At 58.5% G+C, this 17198-nt stretch overlaps 6 protein-coding genes across 10 annotated transcripts; all 6 read right to left on the reverse strand.

The window, feature by feature from the left end:
* Window positions 1-199: 199 nt before the first annotated feature.
* On the reverse strand, window positions 200-1353 carry ABB37_07811 (hypothetical protein; the record flags this gene model as incomplete). Of its 2 annotated transcripts, none has more annotated exons than XM_015806587.1 (1): window positions 200-1353. In XM_015806587.1, the coding sequence occupies exon 1, from the start codon at window positions 908-910 to the stop codon at window positions 200-202; it is 711 nt and encodes a 236-aa protein (XP_015654951.1). In that variant the 5' UTR covers window positions 911-1353. The 2 variants fall into 2 exon arrangements, with proteins under 2 accessions (XP_015654951.1, XP_015654950.1); XM_015806586.1 differs by having other exon boundaries at window positions 200-1130.
* A 535-nt stretch (window positions 1354-1888) lies between these two features.
* ABB37_07812 (hypothetical protein) lies at window positions 1889-3103 on the reverse strand (the record flags this gene model as incomplete). The annotated part of the gene is made up of 1 exon (XM_015806588.1): window positions 1889-3103. Exon 1 carries the CDS (start codon window positions 2849-2851, stop codon window positions 1889-1891), a length of 963 nt encoding a protein of 320 aa, XP_015654952.1. The 5' UTR covers window positions 2852-3103.
* Window positions 3104-4106: 1003 nt separating this feature from the next.
* Window positions 4107-10937, reverse strand: ABB37_07813 (hypothetical protein; the record flags this gene model as incomplete). Its single annotated transcript, XM_015806589.1, has 1 exon — window positions 4107-10937. Exon 1 carries the CDS (start codon window positions 9495-9497, stop codon window positions 4107-4109), a length of 5391 nt encoding a protein of 1796 aa, XP_015654953.1. The 5' UTR covers window positions 9498-10937.
* A 945-nt stretch (window positions 10938-11882) lies between these two features.
* ABB37_07814 (putative 40S ribosomal protein S12) lies at window positions 11883-12472 on the reverse strand (the record flags this gene model as incomplete). 3 transcript variants are annotated; one of them, XM_015806592.1, is made up of 1 exon in its annotated part: window positions 11883-12472. In XM_015806592.1, exon 1 carries the CDS (start codon window positions 12306-12308, stop codon window positions 11883-11885), a length of 426 nt encoding a protein of 141 aa, XP_015654956.1. In that variant the 5' UTR covers window positions 12309-12472. The 3 variants fall into 3 exon arrangements, with proteins under 3 accessions (XP_015654956.1, XP_015654955.1, XP_015654954.1); XM_015806591.1 differs by having other exon boundaries at window positions 11883-12465; XM_015806590.1 differs by having other exon boundaries at window positions 11883-12368.
* Window positions 12473-13205: 733 nt separating this feature from the next.
* ABB37_07815 (putative 60S ribosomal protein L18) lies at window positions 13206-13874 on the reverse strand (the record flags this gene model as incomplete). Of its 2 annotated transcripts, none has more annotated exons than XM_015806594.1 (1): window positions 13206-13874. In XM_015806594.1, exon 1 carries the CDS (start codon window positions 13800-13802, stop codon window positions 13206-13208), a length of 597 nt encoding a protein of 198 aa, XP_015654958.1. In that variant the 5' UTR covers window positions 13803-13874. The 2 variants fall into 2 exon arrangements, with proteins under 2 accessions (XP_015654958.1, XP_015654957.1); XM_015806593.1 differs by having other exon boundaries at window positions 13206-13863.
* A 749-nt stretch (window positions 13875-14623) lies between these two features.
* Window positions 14624-16810, reverse strand: ABB37_07816 (putative mitochondrial hypothetical protein; the record flags this gene model as incomplete). Its single annotated transcript, XM_015806595.1, has 1 exon — window positions 14624-16810. The coding sequence occupies exon 1, from the start codon at window positions 16622-16624 to the stop codon at window positions 14624-14626; it is 2001 nt and encodes a 666-aa protein (XP_015654959.1). The 5' UTR covers window positions 16625-16810.
* Window positions 16811-17198: the final 388 nt, after the last annotated feature.

Genomic DNA, 17198 nt, shown 5'->3' on the forward strand with positions numbered 1-17198 from the left:
GCTATGTATGCCTTCTTGTTTTTTCTCTGCCACACGCTTTACACTCCCTTGGGAGAGGCGTCGTCATGGGAATCTCCACGTAAAAAAGGGTTTTAAAAGGTTCGTCTCTTCTCGCACCGCCTCCCCCCGCCGCCGCGCTTGTCGTCGGGAGGAGAAAAATACATCTATAGATCTACAGCCTTCTAACTCTTCGTTTCTTTCAAGCGGACACCCGTGCGAGCTCCGCCTTCACCTCGGCAATGCGGCGCTGCAGCAGCGCCACGGTCTCTGCGTCCACCTTCTTCGCCACGTACATCTTCTCCGCCTCGCGGCGTGCCATGTGCTGAAACAAGTTTCGCCACGTGAAGTCAGCCTCGCCGCAGCGGTAGTAGTGATAGACCAGGCTGCAGAACACGCCTGTGTAGCCCAAAAAGTACGTCGTCGGCTCCACTAAGTTCCAGTCAAAGACGAAGAAGATCCAGTTGAAGTACACCACAAACTGCATGGAGAGCAGCGCGAAGGTGCCGTATCTGAGCAGCGGCAGATATACCTGGTAAGCGTACCGGTCAATCGCCGCCTTTCGTGCCGCAGGTTGCTCGAGTGCGGCTTCGGTCTCTGCCAGGAGGGCCTGCAGCTCCCGCACCGTGTGATTGGCGAGGAGAGTCGTCGCGGTCGTGGTCATGTTTTGCATCGATGACGTCGACGCTGCTGCGGACGTCAGTTTGTCAGGTTGGGGAGCGTCTACCGGTGTTACTTGCAGCGCGTCACGAAGAAGCTGCTCAAACGCGTGCACATCGGTGACCGCATACGACGTCGAAGCGGCAGCAGCGCTGTCTGTTGGCGGATGATTTGTGGCAGGCGATGTGGCGTATCCGGTGCGAAGAACCACGCTCGATAATGGAGTCGCTTTCGCACCAGTGGGACGAAACATGTGCTCTAGCGGCTGACGAGGAGATGCCAAAGCACCAGCTTTGAGGCGCCACGGCGAGAGCGAGATGCATCTGTTTGGTATGGAAGTGGCCGAATTCCGGCCGTTGCAGTGCAGTGCCCGACACGCAACGCGACGCGCGGTGCTGGAAAGTAGCACCGTCCCCGCACACATTACTCCTTCTCGTTCGTAGAAGGGGAGATGCGGGTCGCGCTGGGTGGACTTCCGCCAGAAAAGAAAAAGGGAAGGCGTTCAGCGAAAGCAGTAGGTATAAAGTAACGGCTACAACGTGTGGCTGCGGAGCTGCGTGCCTGCAAAGTTCAGCGGTGTAGCGTTGAGACAGTCTTTCTTCTTCACAAAGGGGTATCACTTTCCTTTCTAAGGTAAAAGGAAAAAGATAGAAATACCCCACTTGCTGGGACTATCAGAGGTGTGTATCTCCTTTCTTTTTAAGCAAATGAACAGCGAGGAGTAAAGGATGGAAGTAGTGAAGCTCAGACAGAAAAAACGCGAAGAAGGAAGAACGCGGCGGCGCTCCTTCCTCCTCCCCCTCCTCCCCTCCTCCCACCGCCTCGAGGGAAGCGCTTTCTTGGAAGAAACCCGTCTCTTCTCTTCCTCTTTCTGCTCTACGAGCTCATTGTGCATGAAGTCGAGAACGTCCACAACGGACATCGACACGACATCTCCCATCCGGGCTTCACCTCGCATCTCTTACTCTTCTGTTGCTTTACCGCATTGTGTGGATGGGCCGTGTAGCAGCGAGCTCCTGTGTGTGTGTGTGTACTTCTGTGTGTGAAGACAACGCGATTTGGCCGACACAAAAACCGCAGCACCAAAGGTAACACCGTGCTTCGCGACGTATCGGCATTTAACGAAATGAGCAGACGAGGGAGAAGCGACGGCGTTGCACAGCCAACCTTTCCTTCCTCCTCTTTCTTTCTTTTTCCTTTGTCCTCATTGCGAGACGGGGCTCGCACCATCTCACAGGTGCACGAACATTTGGTCCAGCCGTGTCGCCGACACCACGGTCCCCACCGTCACACCCAATCCAAGACCCATGCTCAGGCGAAACAGCGCATTGCCGCTATTCCACGCGAGCAGCATCGTGAAGATGCCATAGGCGCTACATCGTCCGGTTGTGCGCATCCACCGATCCTCATCCGGCGACGAGCGCAGCGTGGCGGCCCGACTCACCAGCGCGTCCGTTTGGAGCTTCGTGAAGTACGGCGTTGGCCGACTGTGCAGTCCTTTCGGCTGCTTCTCCACACCCACCGTAGCGGCTGAAGAGGAAGAAACTTCAGGCGTCGCAGCGGGTGCCTCGACAGGTCCGCGATAGTCTTTGTACCGTGACGCGTCGTGCACCGTCGAGTGCGCTGCGGTCCAGAGAACACCGTGCGGGACCAGTAGCGACTCCCACGGCATCTTCGCCTCGCCCAAGCCCAGCCGGCTCAGCTCCTCCCTGACCGGATCGGTATGCAGGTGCAGTCCCACAAGCGCCTTGGACACGAACGACTGCTCCGCCCGCAGCTGCGCTTCCGCGGCGTGGCGGCGCAGCGTGTACTGCGAGGCTGCCATGACAGCATCCGCCTTCTCCCGCTGCGTCGTCGCCCGCAGACCGGCAGGCGACACGTCCTGCGCACACTGATGCAGGCCCACACCGATCCCGCCCAGCATGCCCAACGGGGTGCTGTAACCCGCACTGGGAAAGAAGACGTGGTGCAGTTTGGACAGCGGCCGGTCCGCAAAGGAGAGGCGTGGGCGGTGGTACAAGTAGAAGTACGCGATGGAGGCGGCGTAGCAGAGAGGGACCGTGTAGCGCATGCCGGTGGCCGCGTAGTACTCGCACAGCGTCGCCCCAATCAGTTCATTGGCGCGAGTGCAGGCGGCGTAGTCCGGGTAGTCGCGGAGGTCCACCTTTTCGGTGAGAAGAGCGACGCAGTCCATTGGCTCAAGGCAATGCGATGCGGCAGCTATGCGTCAACACAAGCACATTTACTGTGTTCTTCTTCTATGTTGTGCGTCAGCGACGTCACTTACGCTGGAGTACACGCGCAATGAAGATGTGCGGGCCTAACGACGCACCAAGCGCCGATGCTGATCTGCGTAGAATCCGCTGTGTGCGATGCGAAGCCGCGTTCGAGGCCCTAAACACAAAAAAAATGACGGTGTCCAATGTAAGCGCAGCAACGCGGTCACTTCGTGCGTAGTGCAGCGGTTCAATACTCCGGAGAGTCGAAAGTGGAGAGAGATACAAGAGTGAAATTAGAAGGAGAGCTCAAATGAAGCGTCGGCGCTCTTGTGAGAAGCACGTCATCCCGCCTGTGCAGCAGGAAACGGTGTCGAAGGAAAGGAGGGGGCCAGCTGCCACCGATTTCCTTTCCCACACCCGTCGTTACTTTCTCTCTTTTTCTCTCTTCGGCGGAAAAAAAAAGCCTGCTGCTTTGGATGCGTCACCGGAAGGAAGCACAGCCATTTCGGCTGATGACGATCCTCTTGAGAGGTGAAGAAATAAAAAAAAGAAACGCTGTTGACATTTTGATGTTGCTTTACTCTTATCCTTTTTCTTTTGATATTCAACGTGGTGTTATTGAGCTTACTGTCAGCGCGTGCACGCAATTCGATATGGATGCCCCCCTTTTCCACTTTTTTTCGTTGCCCAATTGTCCCTTTCCGTTCCGCCGGTAACGTGGCTTGATAGTTTGCTTTTCTCCATTCTACGAAGCGCAAACGGTGTGCGTCGGCCAACACCAGCGACTGGATCGGCGCAGCGCCGGAGATGCGGAGGCAAAAGACACCCCTTCCTTTCCTTTTCGGTCGGCACAGGTCGTTTACTCTTTCAGCGCTTTGCAGGCGGGCGGGGAGAGGCGGCGACCAGGAAAAAAAGGAAAAACAGAGGAAGAGGGGGGGGGAAGGCAAGACGAATGATAAACGCCATAAAGAGCGAACACGACTCTGTACATGAAGGAAACAGAAATAATAATAAAAATTAAAAAACGCGACTTCATCATGATAACAGCGGTACAGAAATTAATGTTAAAAAGGTAGACAAAGGTCGGCAATCGACGCAGCTCGCACACACCACCACCACCACCACCCAAGTCTGGAGGCGCGCAGGACACAGAAAACACAAAGGCACCGTGAAACAACAGCAAGAACTGAGAAAGAGAGAGAGAGAAAAAGGCAGAAAACGAAGCTACCGTTACTGCCGCGAGACAAACGGTGCCTCACTCTTCAGGAACGACTTCTCATGCTCCGTCGGCACACGCGCTTCGACATCCGCGGATTTGGTGGACCCCATAAACGTCACCAACCGCGCCACCGCCGCATCGCTGCTGCCCTCCAGCACCGTCAACGAACGGGCTCGAATGGCGTGGCAGTACGACAGCAGCAGCTGCACGCGTCGCAGCAGCTGCGCCGTGTGTGCGACGACGTCCGCCAGCATGGTGGCACACTCCGCGGCACTGCGATGCACCGCAGCGGTGCTCGTCGCGTCGTTCTCCAAATCCGCCGTGAAGAAAGACGGCACGTTCACCGTGGCGATGGCGGCGTTGACAGCGGAGGTGGCTGACCCAGCCGTACCGTTCATGCTCGCCGCCCCACCAAACGCCGGGAAGCACCACTGCATGTACAGCAGCAGCAGCTTCCCTTTCGACGTTAACGAGGCCGCCACGTCGGCCAGCGGGGTGATCGGGACGGGGTTCTCTCCCTCCTCCTCCGGCACCTCCGGCGATGCTTCCTTCTGTGAACGATGCGGAGTCGCGCGACTTGACTTGGTGCTGTGCGCAGCGGACATCGGTGCGGGCCCCCAGCACCAGGCGTGGTACAGACGCGTGGCGTGGTGCACGGCGAGGAGGTTGGCGCGCAGGTTCAGCAAGAAGAGAGCCCAATGCGTCATGGCCACCCCTACCGCAGAAGCGGTGCGAGTAGCCATGTCATGGGGAGGGGGCGATGCCGGACCGGCTGTAGCTGGCGCCTTGTTTGACGAGCGTGGCTTTTTCTCCTTCTTGTTTTCAGCGCCGTCTTTGCGTGCCGCACTCACCGAAGTCAGCAAATGGTCGGTGCTTTCCAAGAAGTCGAAGAGCAGGCGCAGCGCCGCTTGGGACCAGCACAGCGCACCCGGCAGGCGATGCAGCATAAACTCGCTGTCTCTGTGAAGCGCGTGGCACTCCTTCGACGCACGGCACCGCGCCTGCAGCGTCTCGCGCACGCGCGCCGTGCGTGCGATCTCCATCCCACTCGACGTGGCCAGTTGACGCACGGTGAGCAGCACGTCCGCCCGCTCTTGCGCCGACTCGTAGTCGAGCACCTCCAGCGGGCCCTGCCGCCACCACTCCTCCTCGCCGTCGACCCCGCCTGCGCCGATGGTGCGCGCCGAGACCAACGTGTTGTGCACGCAGCCGGCCACGAAAGGGTTCTCCAGTCCACTCGCGTTTGTCAGCTCGCGCAGCACGGTCTGTCCGCACTCGGCCCAGCAAACCGCCTGCAGCACGCGCGCTGACATGAGGTGAAGCAGCGTCGGCGACGCCCCTGTGTCGTTGCTGGGGGCCAGCGACAGCAACAGTCCGCCGTCGACCGACTTGACACTGCTCTCCGTCACTTCTTCGTCCTGCATGGTGTTAGTGCTCGTGGTGGTGTTTGTGGTGGTACTTCCTTGCGGAGGCGTGTTCTGCAGCCGTGCCCATAAAGACATCGCCTCGGTGTTGACTGCGCGCAAGTTGTTCAGCTCCGCCTCCACCATCGCGCACGCACCGCGAAAAGAGGTGATGGGGCGGTCGACCAGCGTGTTGGTCCCCTCGTCGTCCACCTCCTCTGACCGACTCCGCGGAGAAATGGCGAGCTTCTCGGCTCTGCCGGTGCCATCGGCGGTGATGTCGTGCGGGGCCTGCTGATGTGGAGGCTGGTAGCTCGCCAAAGGAGAAGAGGGCGACGGCGAGAAGGAGGTCGGGTAGCGCTGCGCCTGCGTGAGGGAGCGTCTCACCTCGACGTTGCCGCCGCGCTCGTCGCTCATGGTGTTGCCCAGCACGGCCGAGCTCGACTGGCGCACGACGGTGGACCGGCCCTGCGCTTCCGTCTCCCGACTGAGCGACATCTTCACGTGCGTCAGCCGCACCAACTCGTCAATCGCCTTCAGCAGCACCTCCGTGGCGTGCCGCACGTACTTCGGCTTGTGGTACTTACTACTACCGAGCTGGTTAAAGAGAGACATGGAAGCTTCCTGCTGGGAGGATAGAACGGACAGCATGTGGCGCTGCTGATCGCGCACGCGCAGCGTCGCCGAGCCAAAAACTTCGGCGTCAATCACGCCGGTGCTGTCCTCTGAGTCCATTTCGAACGCACTCAAGCTCTGTTGGCCGAGTGCGGCGACGTGGGCCTGCAGACGTGCAAAGGCGTTCGACAAGGCCGCGTTGCGCTCCGTCAGCCGCTCCACCTTCAGCTGCAGCGCGCTCATCTGCTGCTCGTGCAGGACGCGCTCTCGCTGCAGCGTGGCCGCGAGCTGCGACGCCCACGGCGGCAACACCGCGTCGTTCACGCCGACGGCGGTGGCAGGCGGAATACCCGTATACCCGGGCATTGCATTGTTGCTGATGATGTTGTTTGTGGTGGAGGCATAGCTATTGTTGTTCGTGGCGTCGCCTTCCGACGGCGACGGGGCGCGCTGCTCACCACTGCCGTACAGGTGGCTCTGCCCGCTCATCTCTGCTACCCCTGAGCTACCGTAGTCCACCCCAGGAGGGCTGGATAGCGACGGTGAGAGACGCGTCGGGGCCGTCGAGTTCGCGACGGAAAGACGGGCTGCAATGGGGGACGGGTGCTGCTGTTGTTGAAGCTGGTGCAGTTTGGCCTGCACCTTGGCGTACATCAACTGCAGCTGCTCCGTCGCGGTGGCGATCGTCTTCCCCTCTGGTGTAACGTAGTCGCGGTTGACGCGCTCCGTCGCCGGCGGCGTCAACGCGGGCAGATTCGTGATGGGGCCCTGCTCGACCAACCACTGTTGGCGGCTACGAAGCAGCTGACTAAAATCGGCGAGCGTGGCCTCAGCGGAGCGCTGCTGCACGAGAGACTGTCGCACCTCGTCCGCCGTCTTCACCAACACCTTCAACGCGCTCTTGATCTCCTGCGCCTCTGGCCCGATCGCCTCCACGAGAGTGGAGTGGTCCGCCTCCACGTTGAACTTCCGGTCCGTACGGGATTCGGGTGCGTGCTTCACCACCGTGGCCCGGTGCAGCGAGGTACGGTCGACCATAACGACAGCGCCGCTGTTGGTGTTGTTGTAGGGAATCATGCTGCGGTTGCTGCTCCCGACGTGCGGAACGAGTGCGTTGGACTCCGTCCCCGGAAGCGGGCTGCCCGTGTCGGAGCTGAGCGGCGCAGCAGTGATCAGCGGCGGCTGGGCGAGCTGCGCCGGCGAGGAGGGCACCGCCCCCGTCGTGGGGGCCCGGATCACCTTCTCCGTGCGCTGCTCCGGGTACCTGCTGGCGGATGCAGCGGCGTGCGTCAGGGACGCCGTGCCGACGTACACAAAGATGGCCACAACGACGCCCTTCTTCGGGTCGTCTTGCGCGGCGACGGCGAAGCGGGTGTTCGGGATGACGTGAATGCCAAGCAGCAACGGGTTCGCGAACTTGGTGTACGCGATCACGAACGGTTCTCGCGGACTTGAGACGTCCAACACCATCAAGCGACTCTCCCCGTTTGGAACCTCCTGACCCGCGATGATGGCGTGTTCGCCTTCAAACAGAATAGCACTGAACGTGAAAGGCAGCGTCCGCTCCACATCCATCGTGGCGGGGTTCATCAGCACGCTGCCCCGCGCCAGCCCCACCCACACGAGACCGGAGTTGCGATGATACTGAATGACGGAGGCGTCGGACTTCATCTTGATCCGGTTCTCCTGCCCCTTCGGCACGTTGACATTCTCGCCCCCTGGCTCGAAGACGCGCACGCAGGGATCGTCCGCCACCGCAAAAACCTTGTCCTCCGCCTCCGCGTACGTGGCATCCGTCAAGATCGCGGCAATGTTGCGCTTCTTCAAGATGACGCGCCGCTGCGGGTCCCAGACGTGCACGCCCTTCTCACGGCCGGCCGTCCACACCTTATCCCGCGCCTCCCAGTACCAAATGCGGTTGATCGTCTGCGTATGGGCGTTGTGGATCACCTGGTGCTCCAACGTGGCCATGTTCACCACCGCCATCTGCCCCCGACTCAGACCGCACCAAAGGTAGTTCGTGTACGACAGTTTGTCACGCGCGCCGGAGGGGCTGGCGGTGCCGCCGCTGTCCTCGCCGTTGCTGTCGCTGTCGTCCTCGTCGTCGCCGTCAGCGTTTCGAATCGGAATGAGGGCGCCGGCCGCGGCACCGAGTTTGCCGGACTTCCGCGTCGAGGTGCTGCGCCGCCCACTCTTTTTGCTACGCCGGCCCGTCTTGGGCGACGCCGTCTTGGGCGTGCTCAACCCCCCGCGCGGCGAGGCCGAGGCGGACTTGAAGGTGGTGCCCTGATCCTCCGCGATGCGCACCACCGCCATGCAGTGCACCTGCTCGATGTCCTTCACGGATTTGGAGTGGGAAAGCTCGCAGCCGTCGATACGCAAGGCGGCCAGCGGGTCGTCGCCGACGGCGGCCCATAGCACCGGCTGCTCGGGGTCCATCGCCAGGGCCCGCACGGTCAGCGCAGCGCGGTAGACGACGCCCGGCGCAGCCTCGCTGGCGTTTAGCCGCGAGTACTGCGGTGGGCTCGCGGAGGTGTTCGTCCCAGCCTTGCCTGCGTTGGGGCGGCGCAGCACCGGGGTGTTGAGATGCGGGCTAGGGGACGTGTTGGCCATGTCGGGCGGGCGCGTTGCCTGCCCGGGTGTATTCCCGCCCCCGCCCACACCCGCCACGGTTGTCAGTGCGTTGCCGGCACTTGGACTGCTGCCGCTGTCTCGTGTTGTGCCGCCAGCGGTGCCGGCTGCAGCGGCGGCCCCGATGGTGGTGGTGGTATTGGCCGCCGGCAGCAGCGAAGATACACCACCTAACGTGCCGCTGACCGCGTTCGGCGCATTGGTGTTGTTGCCAGGCCGTGTCCCGGCATTTACTAAAACAGGTGACGATGACGGCCCGCTGCCCACTATGATGGACGACGGAGGGCTGTGCACGGTGACGGTAGGACGCGCTTTGTTCGTTCGCTTTACGGAAGCCATGGAAGACCCGACGCCCGTCGCAGCTGCCGCGGGCGTCGAGGGAGAGGCGACGTCGGGGGGCGCGTCGAGTGCTGCCGCGCTGCCCTTATCGACAAACGTGTCCTTGTCATCCTCACCGTTATCCTGGCCAGGGGGAAAGTAGCAGTCCGTTGTCGGCACCTCCTCCTCCTCCATCGCTATGAGTATGTCTCCGTTTGCACCGGGCATAGGTATGCTGAGACGACGTGTAGCGGCCGCCGCCGCCGTGCTCGTCTCTGGCGTCGCTCTGCTGCTGCTGCCTTGCTCGTTTGCGCTACCCTGCAACGCCGCCGCCTTCGCTCGCCCTTGATCGTCGTGGGAAGGGAGGTAGCCGTGAGAGGGTCCACCGGTCCACCCTCCGCCGCTCTTGCCGGTGTTCGACGATACACCCTGCATCGCGTGACTCTCTCCTTGCAGGCCCGGCGCGTCTGCGGTGGTAGAGGGGTGGCGGCGCCCAGAGGGAGAGACGGCGACGTCGTCGTCTGACCACGAATCGAGTCGTCTACGCCCGTGACTCGGCATGCTCTGCGGGGAACCCTGTTACACGCGCGCGTTGATCACAAAAAGGACAAAAGACAATCACACACACACACACACACGCTAATAAAACAAAAAAAAGGAAGGCGTACGCAGCTCGGAAGCAACAGCTTTCGACTGTTCTTCTTTCTTCTTTCTTCTTTTTCCCAGTAGCCCTGCCCGTGCGAGAGCGTTCGCCCCCTCTTGGTTAGTTTGACAGTCTGAGATCTACGGACCTTCTCGAAAGGTGAAAGAACAACGAATACGACCACAGGAGAAAAAAAAAATCGACAACACAAGCGTATCACACACGGAGATGTGAAGGTCAGGAAGGAGAAGTATCAAGAAAGAAAGCAGTGGAATTGTACAGTGAGCCCCCACGTGCTACAGAGAATCAAAACACCAGGAAGAAAAGAAAGAAGTGACGGCCGTTCAGTTCGGTGAAACCCAAAAACACAAAAAAACGCACGATGGGGGAAAACAGCAATCGAAGCAGAAAGAGGCCCAACTGCTTCCACGAAGTGTAGAAATACACAACGGCGCTTTTTTTTTTTGGTTTGCTTTTCTGTTTTCGGGTGAGGACTGGAGAGGCGTTGGGGGATGTGCCGGTCAGAGCCTTGTGTGCGTGTGTGTGTGTGCCTTTGGTGCTTTGGTGTGTCACGTCCAACAACAGGGAGGGGAATGGAGTGGGTGTCCTTCGCTGGAGGAGATGCGGAGAACACAGAAGAAGAAAAAAAAAGTCGAAGAGAAGGAGCGCACGCTTGCAAGCGGACGCGCCAAAGCAGCCGACGCTCCTCGGCACAGTCCCACACGAGTTGTTCTTCTTTTCGTTCTTCTTTCGGTTGGGATTTTGGTGTTGTTTGTTTGTTTTCCCTCTCTGTTCAACTATTGTGTAAGGCCTCAGCTTCTTCTGTGCAACGTGCAATCAACTTGCGGCAAAGAGAGGAGGAGGAGGGGAATATATATTGTGTATAGATGTGTATTTGCATGAAACGACTGCTCCGCATAAAAGCGTTGTGTTGCGCGTGTGACAAATGCAAAGGTAGGAAGAAAAAAGAGGCACTAGGTGAGCGTGTCGCGAGAGTTGTGAAGGGAGCCCGCGGCTTACGGTGCTGATCTGCACGGTGGCTGCAACTTTTGTATCTCTGTTTCTCGAGAAAAACACACTGGAGAGAAAAGATGCTTCTCACATACCTGCGCCGCAGATGAAGCCGAGGAGGCAGAAGCTTACGACACGCCCTGCCCTTACGTACTTTTATCTCTCCACCGGAGCTCTATCAAGCTCTCCTTTTTGTTTGTCCAAATGTCGGAGAAAGCTGCTTTGGAAAAACGATAGTAAGTGTTATGGAGATAAAAATTCGAACGGAAGTGTGGATTTGAGAGAAACGTTAAAGAGATGAAGAGGGGAAAAGCAGCGAGAGAAACAGAACGATTGAAAACGCGGAGACATCAACGAAACCACCTTAATAACATATATATATATATATATATATATAAGAGCTCGATCGAAGAGCAGCTGCTTTCAGTAGCCCGCCTCCATACCATTCCGCAAAACGCTACGGCGAAGTTGATGGGGGGATTAGCGCAGAAAAGAAAACATCCTTGCTCAACTACGCAAAGACTCTGAACTTTCCTTGCAGTTTCCTCGACCGCGATGCGATGATGTCAAAGGAGAGAAATACGCTAGATGCGATGCGCTTGTCTTTGTTTCACCCAGCGCAAACGATCTTCTCCCAGCCCCTTCGTTGCATTTCTTTCTTTCTTGGATTTTCTTTTTCATGTGGTTTGTGAGAGTAAAATGACAAATCAACGATTAGGGAAAAAAAATGTGATTTCGTTGCCACCGCCCATCGCGCCGACAAAGAGAAAAAAAATGAAGGAAACAGAAAAGGCTGAAGACGAGATCGCAAGCGACACACCATGTCACGTGCAGTGGCACCTCTGCCCCCTCGCCTCCGTCGTTCGTCTCTCCGTTGTTGCTTTATTCTTTGCTTTCCGTGGTCATTACCTTTCTTTCTTTCTCAGTTGCTCGTCGCGCGGGCATCGCGGCTTCTCATCACACACCAGCTTCACATCTCCGCCTTTTTTTTTTAAAGAAAAAGCCTTTTTAAGGAGAATACGACATCGTCTGGTGTCCTTCGTTCCGCTTTCCCGTTTCTCTCGAGAGGGCCGTTAAACCCTGCATCAACGAGCGAAGAGCAGAAAACGGAGACGAGGGAATGGAAGAGCCCACCTCACGCTGTGGAAGGGAGGGAGGAAAGATGCTTAGTGGAGCTGAGACAGCAGGTAGTCCAGCGCCTTGGTGCGCTCGCCGAAGTCGCGGATGGCGACAGAGGAGCACTTGAGGGTCTTGGTCACCTCGCCGGCCACGTCACGGCGCACGAGGCCGGCCCACTGGGCGAGCTTCTCGCGCTCCTCGACGTTGATCAGGTCGATGTTGCCCTGCTTGGCGAGGGCGGTCACCAGCTTCTTGTACTCCTCATCCTCGCAGTCGTCGGCAAGAATGCACATGTGCGCGGTCTTGCAGTCGAGGGCGCGGGCAACCTCAGAGAGGCCACGAACGAGGCCGTTCGCCTCCAGCGCCTTCTGGATCACGATGCGCACGGCATCCTCCAGGCTTTCCGGGACGACATCGACAACGACGTTCTCCTCAACCTCAGGGACTTCAACACGGGTGGTTTCCTCAGCCATTGTGGTTGGACTTTTTGTTTAAAAAAAGCGAGAGAAGGTAAGTGTGTGGACAACGAAATCTGCAGCGATGGGTAGCAATGCACGGACGCGAAAGGAGAGAAGCACCACAGAAGTTGGCGTGCAGTTGCGTATGTGTGCGGTTGTGTGTTGGCGGGACGTAAGACGGCAGGGCGAAAGGTCACGCAGGAGACGTTCAAAGGGAACGCGCAAGCACAAAGCACGCGAAATAATAAGAAGAAAAAAAGGAAATGGAAGGGAGAAGCGTTGGAGTAAATGCAAAGTAGGGAAGAGACATTTTTCTAAGGAAGTGCGATGGGATACCCCGGTTTGGAAGTCCGGCCAACCCTTGCCAAGATGCTCCTGATCGGCATTAATGCGGCGAAGCTGCCACGGCGGAACGGTCTTTGATGGGTCGCGCATAACCACATGAAAGAAACCTGAGCGCATCCCAGGAAATACGCAAAAAAAAAAAAGAAGAGAAACCTTCTTTCCTCCAAGCGTCCCCGGCTACTGTTGCTGCGCACGTACCTGCACACCACTTACCCACACCAAAGGGCAACGAGAACGCATGCAGGTTCTCACGTTTCTATTTCCTTTTTCTTCTTTTTGCAGTAAAGTGAAATGAAAAATAAAAAACACAATTTCCTGGAAAGGAAAAGAAAATGTCAGTTTGACACGTAGACCGCACTGCGCACAGAACACCAGCGCGCACCACAAAAAGAAACGAGGGAAGAGGAGAGGAGAAGAGGCAGCGAAGACATCACCCACCAAACACCGCGCTCCTTCCACTCCACGGCTCCTCTGGAGACTTGTGCTGTTGACACGCGCGTTCCGTGTGCAGGCGTGCAGATCCCAAGCGACATCTCGTGAACTCCCCTCCTCCCTACACGCCGTGCGTTAGACGTGGCGGAAGGCCTTGCGCTTGTACGAGTGACCCGGACGGCGACCGCGCTTCGTCTCCTTGCCGCGGTTGGTCGCGTGCGGCTTGGCGTGGCAGCCGGGCACACCCGACGCACCGAAGTGCTTGACGGACTCGCGGCCCGACTTGCGTCCGCGCATCAGGTAGGTGTTCTTGCCCGTCGGGGCGATCATGGCGAGCTGATCGAAAGTCAGGCACTCGCCGCCGGCGGCCACGATGCTCTGGCGAGCAGCCTTGGAGAAGCGCAGCGCGCACACGCGCAGGGCCGGGATGCGGGCCATGCGCACATCATCCAGCACGTCACCGACCACCACAGCGATCGGGGCCTTCTTGCTCTTCTCCGTGAAGACGGCCTTGCGCTTCATGACGACGGCGATGCGGCTCAGCGAGATGGGAGCGCGGTTGCTGCGGCTCTTGATCAGGCGCTGGTACACGACCTTGTTGAATCCCGAGTTCGTGCGCTTCGCGAGGAACTTGTACAGCTTGATCAGAAGCTTGATGTAGGGGTTCGACGAGTACGTGTGGTGACGAATCACACGGCTCTTCTTCGAGATACCGGTCAGATCAACGCCCATGATTGCGACGAGGGTGTTTCTTTCTCGGATATAATCTGCTTTTCTGATCTACAGAAAGGTCTACACAGACACTACGAGTTCAACGTGTTTTGTTGTTGTTGTTGGGATTGTTGGAGAGGGTGTGTGGGCGGCGCGTGTCAAGCGAAGGCGATGACACAAAGGAAAAAAAAAATGAGGGGCGTGCCATTTCAGCATAACCGCGAATGCGAGAGAGAGGGAGAGTTTCGAAGGGTGAGAGAGGAGAAGTGGTATCTATTTAGCCCTTGTGCTTCGAAGCGACAGGCTGCGTCCTACACAACTATAAATTGCACTAGGGCGCGATATTGTTCTGCTGCGCATTAATTAGTATAAATAGTGCTATACTAGCCATGGCGCAGCGAAAGAAAAGCAAAGAACGAGGCGCAGCCTGGGGCGTCCTCCATGTGATTAGACTCATGTGGTTTTGTTCCCCCCCCCCCAACGGCGGAGAACGCGAACCCTATTCCACACCAGTTGCTGTGTCCGCGTGTACGAGGTAGCGGTGCCAGAGTAGTAGCTTTCGTGGTGCAGCATAACTCCATTTGTTGTCTTTTAGTCGTTACAAATGCAAATACCGTTCCAACAGACACTGCAAGAGCGAGAGACGTGTGCAGGGTGCGGCTTTGCAGGTGAAGGTGAGTAGAGGTGCAGCCGTGGTGCGATTTCCCTTACCGGGGGCTTCTTTTCCCGCCTCTTTCAAATACAAGGCAAACACGTCCGTCCAGCAGACGCACCGACTGAGGCCAAAAGGTTTCCTTTCGTGTTTCCTTTTGGGGGTGGGAGGGAGGGAGGCAAAGACTGCCTCATTCCTGGAAGTCGTCATCCTTGGCATACGCCTTCTGATTCATCGCCATCGCCGAGTACGGCTCGCCCAGCGAGGCGTACGCGCGCACCCACGACAGCGTCTCGATACGGTTGCCCTTTCCTTTGCCAGACTCCGCGCGGCGGCGACGGTACTTGAGGGCCGGGATGGCGCGGGAGGCGGCTGCGTCAGCCGCCCGCTGGGCCTGGGCGCGAATGCTCTCCTCGTCGGACGTCCTCCCCGTCTCCCCTGACGGCGAAGGAACGTCCGCCACTGCCGCTGCGTCGCTTGGCGCGGCAGTTGTAGTAGGAGGAGAAGCAGCGGACTTCTCGACATCACCCACCTCAGCAGCACCACCTCTCCGCTGCCCGTCCTGCTGCGGATGCTGCCCCGTCGTGGTGTGGGCGAGGGACATGACAAAAGAGCCGATGTCCGGGTTGTAGCTGGGACCGCTGGCGACGACCCAGTAGCCGTTGCCCAGTTCGCCCTTCAGCTGGTCGAAGCCCCAGCCGGCGAAGCCGCAGAGGACGATGATGTCCCGCTCTGCCGAGACCTCCTTCGCGTCTAACTTCGCCATCAGCACATCCAAATCCCCATCCATCCACAGACCCGATCCGAGCGGCAGCGCATTGGGGATGCCCGGCACACGGTGCAGGAGAAAGATGCTCTCATCAAACGAACTGCCCGCCATCACCGGCCCGCCGATCATCAGTGTGTGCTGCGAGAGGTGGCGACGGAAGATGGGATGGACGCGGCCGAGGCGGACGGTGGCTTCAATCGTCATCTCCGCCCCCTCGTCGTTGCGCAGCGGCTTGTTCAGCACAAAGGCAGCGGACTCGTGGGCGACGTGGCGCACCATGAGCAAAACGGTGCGGCGGAAGAAGCCGCGGGCGGTGGGGTGCGACAGGAGGAGCTGCACATTCTTTGGCTCCTCGACCAGCTCCGCCGCGCTGGGCAGGCTACCACTCAACTCGTCGCCCGCCGGCGTCGCTGGTGCCGCGGCCTGCTCCTCCGCCGGCTCGTCGCCCTCCACCTTATCGGACAGGTCCACCGCCGCCTCGTCGTCCTCGTCGTCCTCGTCCATCATCTCCTCGGCCGCCAAACTCGCCGCTTCTTCGAAGGCGTTGCGGGGAGAGCGGCGTCCCGCTAGCAGCCCAGCCGCCGCCGCCGCCGTCGCCGCTGCCATCGACGCTGGCGGGGCATTTTTGCTCTTCTTCGCGGCGCGACGCACCAGGCGGGACTGGCGATCCAGCGAGACGCGCTGCTCGGCGCTCAGCCCGTGGATGAGAGAGTTGTGCAGCAGCGCCACCTCCAGTGCCCGCTGCAGCTGCGGGATGTCGCTGGTCGGGGAAAACGGCGCCGCTCCTTCGGCGGAGGGGGCGGGACCCAGGGTGACCAGACTTGCCCTCCCCGCATCATCCAAGTCACCGACGTACTGCAGCTCCTTGACGACCGCGAAGCTGTTGGCCACGTTGCTCATGGAGAAGGGTGTCTCCTCGTAGATTTGGCGAAGGGCAACGGTGAGTTTGCTGTACGGCAGCACGTTCAACGGGATCGCGCTGCTGCGGGTACCACCGGCGGAACCCTCGCCTGATGTAGACGCTGACGCGGTGGCGGTGTTGCTCTGGGGGTCCGTTTCCGCTGCTGCTGCTGCCGCTGCCGCCGTCGCGCTCTTCGCCTCCGCAGCCTTTCTCTCCTCCTCCTCCGCAAACATATACGAACACTGTAGCTTGTACTCCTCGACCGCGCGCGCTGCCTCTTCCGGCAGTGGCGGAATGTACTGCGGACAGCCGTTGTTGAGTCGGCGAATGAGGCCATCCAAGTACGACCGCGACTCCTCCCAGTCCATTTGACTGAGATCGAAGCTCTGCCACTCCATCAAGCGATGGTCGTACACCTGCAAAGGGCAGCACACGAGTTGTGTTCGCATGGCGACGCTTGCATCGATGCGGCAGCACATCTTGTACAGCTTTCGGTACGTCGTGAGAACTACCTTTTCCATTTTGTCTTATCGCACCGCACGGTGACGCTGTTTGGTATTTGCTAAGCCTAATAACAGTAATGAACAGCGAATAAAACAGGAAGCACTGCGAATCGCCAGCACTTAAACTAAGCAAGAATAATTTTCTTCTTTATTTTAAGGGCGAGAATAAAAATAGCAGTGCGCCTCGCTTCCTACTACTATTGCTTTGAGGATATGTGAAGACAATAAGTGTGTTGAGGATGTAAAGGAATTCTCCGCTCCACTCGTTAACCGCTTAAGTCGCAATCATCAGCGCCTTGCCTCAGCAGGTGAAAGAAGTCAAATTGATGTGTATTGCATCCGTACCGTAACTCGGTGGTTTCCTTTTTATATTCTGCCTGGTTTGAACTACGGGCAACGTGCACGCAGAGGCAAAACGGAGGAACAGTTGTGCGGTTGCCTTCAACTCACGAAACAGTCCAAACGCGATTGAGTACCATTTTTCTTGTCCTTTTCATGATCGATTGGTTTGTGTTGAACTACCGCGCAGCATATGTGAAAAAAAAAAAAACGAGAATCAGCAACTCCACCAAATGAGGAACATATATATATA

The sequence above is a fragment of the Leptomonas pyrrhocoris genome (genome assembly GCF_001293395.1).
Source record: "Leptomonas pyrrhocoris isolate H10 chromosome Unknown, whole genome shotgun sequence".
Classification (NCBI taxonomy): domain Eukaryota; phylum Euglenozoa; class Kinetoplastea; order Trypanosomatida; family Trypanosomatidae; genus Leptomonas; species Leptomonas pyrrhocoris.